The 7,213-nt window shown below is 46.6% G+C and overlaps 1 protein-coding gene across 1 annotated transcript in view; it reads left to right on the top strand.

The window, feature by feature from the left end:
- FMNL2 (formin like 2) overlaps nucleotides 1-7,213 on the top strand; it is a 111,922-nt gene that overhangs the window by 85,906 nt on the left and 18,803 nt on the right. The window contains exons 8-11 of the mRNA XM_033516202.1: nucleotides 870-1,067; nucleotides 3,216-3,309; nucleotides 4,456-4,530; nucleotides 6,298-6,408. Of these exons, the coding sequence (XP_033372093.1) occupies nucleotides 870-1,067; nucleotides 3,216-3,309; nucleotides 4,456-4,530; nucleotides 6,298-6,408 (478 nt within the window). The remainder of the gene's footprint in view (nucleotides 1-869; nucleotides 1,068-3,215; nucleotides 3,310-4,455; nucleotides 4,531-6,297; nucleotides 6,409-7,213) is intronic.

Consider the following 7,213-nt stretch of genomic DNA (forward strand, 5'->3'; position numbering starts at 1 on the left):
ATATATATATTTAAATATATTTTTATAATATAATATATTTTTATAGATTTTTATAATATAATATAATATTATATATATTATATATTATATTAATATATAATAACTTAGATTATTGTAATGATAATGTAATGAATGTAATTATGGTATATTGTATAATAATATATAATACATAATCATACATTAGAATAATATAGCATAAATTATATTATATTATATTATATTATATTATATTATATTATATTATATTATATTATTATGTTATATTATATTATTATTATATTATAATATATTATATATAATATATATTATATTAATATATGATAACTTAGATTATAATATATGTAATTATGGTATATTATATAATAATATATAATACATAATGATACATTAGACTAATATAGAATATATTATATTATATTATATTATATAATATTATATTATAATATCTTAGATTATAATATAATATGTATAATTATGATACATTATTTGATAATATATAATATATAGTACATAATAATATTAAACATATAATACATAAGAATATATTATAACAATATATTATATTATTTTATATATTATATGTATTATAGATACTCTATTATATATGTTATATTATAATCTAATAATATATTATTGTGTATTATATATTACATATTATTATATAATATATCATAATAAGATATTTTATATTATGATCTAATATATTATTATATATTATTTTATTATGTATTATATATTATATATTATTATATAATATGTTATATATGTAATTACAATGATTATATATTATATATTAAATTATTATAAATGAAATAAAATATAAATAAATAAATATATATCTAAATATAAATAATTAAAAATTTATAAAGAAATTACAAGGAGGGTGGGAGAAGGCAATCCTGCTGTTTTCAGTCTGTGGGAGAGGTGGGATCAGGGTTTGGGGTGGGATTGGGGTTGGGATCGAGGTGGGATTGTCCCTTCTCTTCCCAGTATGGATTCAACATGGTCATGTCCCACCCGCACGCCGTCAACGAGATCGCACTCAGCCTCAACAACAAAAACCCCAGGTAGGCTCCTTGGGACAGGTGAGCCAGGAGAGCTGGGAATGCCCTTCCAGAGGGGGATTTGTGGGGAAAATCCAGCCTGGGCTCTGGATCAGGGGGAACTGGAATGGTGCAGCTAAAGCTGCAGTGGGTGTGTGAGGGCAGCGCTCTCAGGAGCTGCTCCAGCTTGGATTGGTCCAGGGTGAGGAGGGGGGGTTTAGCTGGGATGTTGGGAATTGGGAATTCCTGGCTGGGATGGAATTCCCAGAGAAGCTGGGGCTGTCCCTGGATCCCTGGCAGTGTCCCAGGCCGGGCTGGAGCAGCCTGGGGCAGTGGGAGGTGTCCCTGCCCATGGCACGGGTGCCACTGGATCATCTTTGAGCTCCTTCACACCCAAACCATCCTGGAATTTTGGGATTCAGCTGGAATTTGGCCCTTCTGCTCTGTTACAGTGCAGGGAAACCCCACTGGCAACAATGTGGGATTCTCCTGAAGAGAGGGAAAATCTTCTTTAGGAAATGTTATCCAAGATCCTTAGCTTGGAATTTCTCTGGGAATTTCTCTGGGAGAGGGATTCATTTCTGTTGTGGCTCAGGCTGCAGCCACAGCCATGATGCTGGAATTCCTCAGTGGAACTGCTGGTGATTCCATGTCCCTCCTCTCCCACACATCCCTGTGATCCCACCTCCAGCACATCCTGGAGTTCTGCACCTTGGCAGCTCCAACAAATCCCCAGGGATGCTTCCAAGGAAAGGTGAAACAGGGGGATGAGGTGGGAACCAGCACTGGGTGTGGATTCCCAGCCTGGCTGGAGCAGGAATCCTGTCCTGAAGGAAGCAGCTTCCTCCTTCTTCCTTTTATTCGGCCCCAAGTCAGCAAGCCAAGAATAAATGAGAAGTTTATTGCTTTTATAATTTTTTTAAATCATTTTTATCATCATTTTTATCATTTTTCCAGTGCCTGGAGATCAGGGGAGAAGCCAAGTTTTCACTTTTGGAAGAAGTGGGTTATTTGGATTTTGGTGGATAAAAAAACTGCTTTCAGATGTGACTGGAATAACCTGAGGTTTAATCCCTGCTCAGATCCCAAACTGAGTTTGTTTTTGCCCCATGGGAGCTGTTGGAGAGGTTTGGGAGCTCAGGGCTGGCTGGGATGTGCTGTGGAAGCAGCAGCAGAATTCCAGGGAATTCTCCTCATCCCAGAGGTGTGGGCAGCACTGGAGACTCCAATCCCAGAGATCTCCATCCCCTCCGAGGGAATATTGCAGCAAATCCCCACAACATCTCCTTGATCCTGAAAAACCCTGGAAGTTCTTGTGGCAGGAGGGAAAAAAACCACCAAAAAAACCCCTTGAGGAGGCAGAAATGAACATTCCATTTAAAATTTCCTAGGGAAGAGACCATTTTTTCTGGTTTCCAAAGATAACCTTGAGCCTTTGAGAGCCCACAAGGTATTTCTTGTTCTGTAACATCTGCTTTGAGTCGCTGCTTGAGCATGGGACTAATTTTTTTCTGTGTGTGCATGGTTTGCCTCTGCTCAGAGAGAGAGCTCAGCTGCCCAGAAAGTCTTTTGTTTTCCAGGAATCCTGGAAGGAAACACTGTGGATGATTTTCCACTGGGTTTGCTGCATGTTTTTCCCTCGGTGATTTCGTTTTCTCTCTGTTTCACTGCTGAAAAATCAGCTCAAATTCCTGGTTTTTATGGGAAAAGGACGTGCTCCAACAGCCTGTGTTCCTGCAGTGATTTTTTTATTTTGTGTGTTTGTGTGTGGAGGTGGCTAAAAATCCAAATGATCACGGAGAATAATTGGGATTTGTGTCAGGGAAAGCACAGGTTGGAATTGGAAGGTGGTTCTGCTCCTCCAGGTGTGTGCAGGGAATTCCCTGGGAGCAGGGAAACGCCTCCTTTGCCAGAGTGCTGCCAGCTCCTTCCTGCTTGGATTCCCACCTTGGGATTTCAATCCCTGCATGGTTTGAGAAGCTTGCAGACGTGGGGGGAGCTGCATGATGCCAGGAGAGGCGAAATTCCCCGGATCAGCACCGTGCACCTCGCAGGGATATCCATTCCCAGGGCTGGAAGCACACAGGATGAGGCTGCAGCTCCCACGTTTTCCTCAGCAGGGAATCAGGGATCAGGTGCTGTCCTGAGCATCTCCTGTTGTTCTCTCCACAGGACCAAGGCCCTGGTGCTGGAGCTCCTGGCAGCCGTTTGCCTCGTCCGAGGGGGCCACGAGATCATTTTGTCTGCATTTGATAACTTCAAGGAGGTTGGTGGAGCTGCTTTAGGAAATTTGGGTGTCCTTGTTTCTCCTGGGATTGATTGGAGCCTCCTCATCCAGCTCAGTTCCTGGCAGGAAGGGTTTTCCATGAGCTGCAGGTTTTCCCTGGAGCACCGTGGTGGCCATTCCATCGTTTTCACCATAATTCCAACAATCCCAGTGCTGCCCAGGGCAGGAAAACGCTGCTGGAATGGGATAGCTGAGCTCCCTCAGCAGCATTCCCAGCCCTTTGTCCTGCTTTCCATGGATCTGGGAGAAGCAGCTCCCTGGTTTTATCTGGCGTTGCCTGAGGCTGGAGTTTCAGGAGGAGCGGAATTCCAGGAGAGCTGTGGGACAGCTTTGGGATGTTCCATTAAAATCCAAACACTCTGAGAGCTCTGAGGGATCCAAAGTGGGATCTGAGTGAATAAACCAGGAATAATCCTGGCTGTGTGCAGGGAGCACTTCCCAACACTGGCTGTTGTGTTGTTTCATACAAAAATATTCCAGAATATTTTGGGATTCCCATTTGGGAGGGGAGGGTGTGCTCGTGACCTCTCTGGGTGGGAAATCATTTGGAATTTGCAAATAAACCCAGGATTCAGGTGCTTTGGAAATAAACCCAGAACTGAGGAGCTTTCCTGAAGCTGATCCATGACTCTAAAGAATCCAATGGGTTTTGCTCCAAGGCAAGAAGAAATACCAAGAAAATTAATTTGGATTCAGCTAATCCAGACAATTTTTGGGAAGGTGGCTCTGGAATTCTGACCAGCTGATTGTTGCACCGATTTATTTTCACTCCTCCTTTAGCCAGGGGTAATTTTCTCTTTTTTCCCCTCCCTGTCATTTGGGTTTCTCCCTAATTACAGAGCAAAGTCAGCTCAGAGCTGTGGCACAGCCTGGTGCAGCTCTGCTCCTTCCACTCATGGATAAAATCCAATAGTTTTATTTTTTTTTAAGGAGAAAATAGATAAAAATATGGTTTTTTTGTAATTAAAACATCCAACAATGGCCCCTGGCTCCTCAGGTGTGCACATGGAATGATTTATGAGCAGGGATGTTTTTCCCAGAGGAAACCAAGAGGGTCTGAGTGAGCAGAGAAATTGGGAATTCTCTGTGGGAATTCTTGAGCCTGGGTGTTGTGTTTGTTTTCAGGTGTGTGGGGAGAAGCAGCGCTTTGAGAAGCTCATGGAACATTTCAGGAATGAAGACAACAACATTGACTTCATGGTGAGTAGTGTTTTCCCAGAAATTCCCGGTTTTTCCATCATTTTCCTTCCCTGGGCCTAGCCCTGCTGTCACAGGCAGAGGCTCTTGGAGGGTTGGTGGTTCTGGGGCTGGTGGTGGCAAAAAAATCTCCCAAATCTGGGGCTTTAAGGTCTGTGCTGGAGTGTTGGAAGCTGAAATCCCACTTTTAACCAGGAAAAATCCCCCTTGAATTCCTGCTCAGTGCTTGGATCCGACCTGGCTCCATTCTGGGCAGGATTTCCCACCCCAGCACTGGAATTCTGAGGCCTCTGTTGCCCTTTGTAGCAATTTAGTGCTGAGCTTTGTGTGAAAGACCTTTTCCTGCCAAAAATCAGGTGTTAAAGCACCAGTGAGGTGATTCCTGTGGGATTTGAAGGCTCCAGGAATGTTTCCAGGACAGGATCACGGCCTTGAGGGCCAGCAGGTTAAAAACGAGCTGGTGTGAGGGAGACAGGCTGGAAAATTCCTGGGATTTCGAAAGAAAAGGAGGAAATGACCTGATTTTCACTCTCAGATTTATCCCTTCACTTTTTCCTCTGGACCCTGGAACAGATCCCAGGGAAGTGGCCAAATTCCAGTGCCAAACTGGTGGTCCAGAGGTGCCTTCAGTTCGCTCTTCCCACCAAATGACCCAGAGACGTGGAGTCTCCTGGGGATAAAATCCTATTGCTTCAATCCTCAGGTTCCTCCTGGGAATCTGGGAAGGATCCCAGTGGATGGTGGGAAGCTGCTGTTGCTGTGCTGCTCATGGGATGGGGTTTTATCCATGAGAAACCCAGCAAGGATGAGGGAAATTCCTTCCTGGAGCAGCTCTGGGGGTGACAGATGGGATCCTGAGAGGCCTGGGGCACAGCAGGGTGTGGCAAAGGGGGGACAAATTTTGGGAATTGTCCCCCAGTTCCTGCCACTCCACAGATTTCCCCACATCCCATACCCTGGAGAGCCTTGGCCTTCCCTGGCTGGGCTGGGTGTGGATCCTGGGATCTGCTCCTGGTTCAGTTTGGGAAGTGTGCTTTGGGCAGCCAGCAAAGCCTTTCTGTGCCCTTTCCTAAACTGGGCCTCCAGGCCTGGATTAACCTCACAGGCCCAGAGTAACCTCACTTCCCCAGCTGCTTAAAACCAGGCCTGGATTCATCTCCCTTTTCCTGGCTGGTTAAACCCAAGGCCTGGATTAATCTCCCTTTTCCAGGCTGGTTTAAACCAAGGCCTGGATTCATCTCCCTTTTCCAGGCTGGTTAAACCCAAGGCCTGGATTCATCTCCCTTTTCCAGGCTGGTTAAACCCAAGGCCTGGATTAATCTCCCTTTTCCTGGTTAAACCCAAGGCCTGGATTCATCTCCCTTTTCCAGGCTGGTTTAAACCAGGCCTGGATTCATCTCCCTTTTCCAGGCTGGTTAAAACCAAGGCCTGGATTAATCTCCCTTTTCCTGGTTAAACCCAAGTCCTGGATTAACCTCACTTTTCCTGGTTAAACCCAGGATGGGTTTTTTCCTGGTGCCTGCTCTGCTCTGGAGCTTTCCCACTCTGGGAAGGTGACTCTGCAGGCAGGACTGAACTCCTGGAATGCTCATCCCCCTTTATCCCAGCAGACAAAATTCCCTGATCCCGAGCCAGGGCTGGCCTGGCAGAGGAGCAGTCCAGGAGACATCTCCCATTTCTCCAGGGGGGAAATGTTCTGAGGGGGAGCTGCTCCTGGGGCTGCTGCTCCAGTGCTCAGGGGATCCCTGGCTCACTGGGCTGTCCTTGCAGGTGGCCTGCATGCAGTTCATCAACATCGTGGTGCACTCCGTGGAGGACATGAATTTCCGAGTGCACCTCCAGTACGAGTTCACCAAGCTGGGCCTGGATGAGTACCTGGATGTGAGTCTGGAGCTGCTCCCGTTCCCAATCCTCCCTTTCACACCCCCCCAGCCCTCACCCCACAGCTGCTGGGCTGTCCCACAGCTGGGCCAGCAGGGGAGGGCTGCAGCCAGCTGCAATTACAGCCTGCAGCTAAATCTGGAGCCTGATAACAAAGGGAGGATGAACCACAGCCATCCTCGCCCTGCCACGTCCCCCAGCCACCAGGCTCCCTCCTTCTCCAGGCTGGAAAAGTCTCCCTTGGGATTCTCTGACAGCCAGGAGTCCTCTGCTGTCTGTCTGTCTGTCAGATGGAAGCTGCTTCTTTCTGTTTTCCATGGGATCCCAGAGTGGTTTGGGTTTGAAGGGACCTGCAGGAGTTTCCCCCACTGGCCCAGGCTGCTCCAAGCCCTGTCCAGCCTTGGACACTTCCAGGGCTGGGGCAGCCACAGCCTCTGCAGGCAGCATTTTCCTCCCAGTCCTTGGGAGCACATCCCTGGAAACACTGCTGCTGCTGGCATGGGAATGCCTTGTCCCTGCTGATCCCTGCTCAGGATCCACCAGGAGAGGGGTTTGGGCTCTGTGGGATGTGCTGGGACACGGCTGCACCGGCCATGGCTGTGCTCAGGGTCTGGGGGTGGCTCTGGGGACTCCGTGGGGAGCAGGCAGAGCCATTCCCAGCGAGCACAGAGGAACCATGGAATGGTTTGGGCTGGGAATGGCCCTGAAGCTCTCCCTGGGAGCCCTTCCAAGGGCAGGGAATGGCCCTGAAGATTCCCTGGGATCCCTTCCATGGGCAGGGAATGGCCCTGAAGATTCCCTGGGA

Source organism: Parus major, chromosome 7 (assembly GCF_001522545.3).
Source record: "Parus major isolate Abel chromosome 7, Parus_major1.1, whole genome shotgun sequence".
NCBI classification, from domain to species: Eukaryota; Metazoa; Chordata; class Aves; order Passeriformes; family Paridae; genus Parus; species Parus major.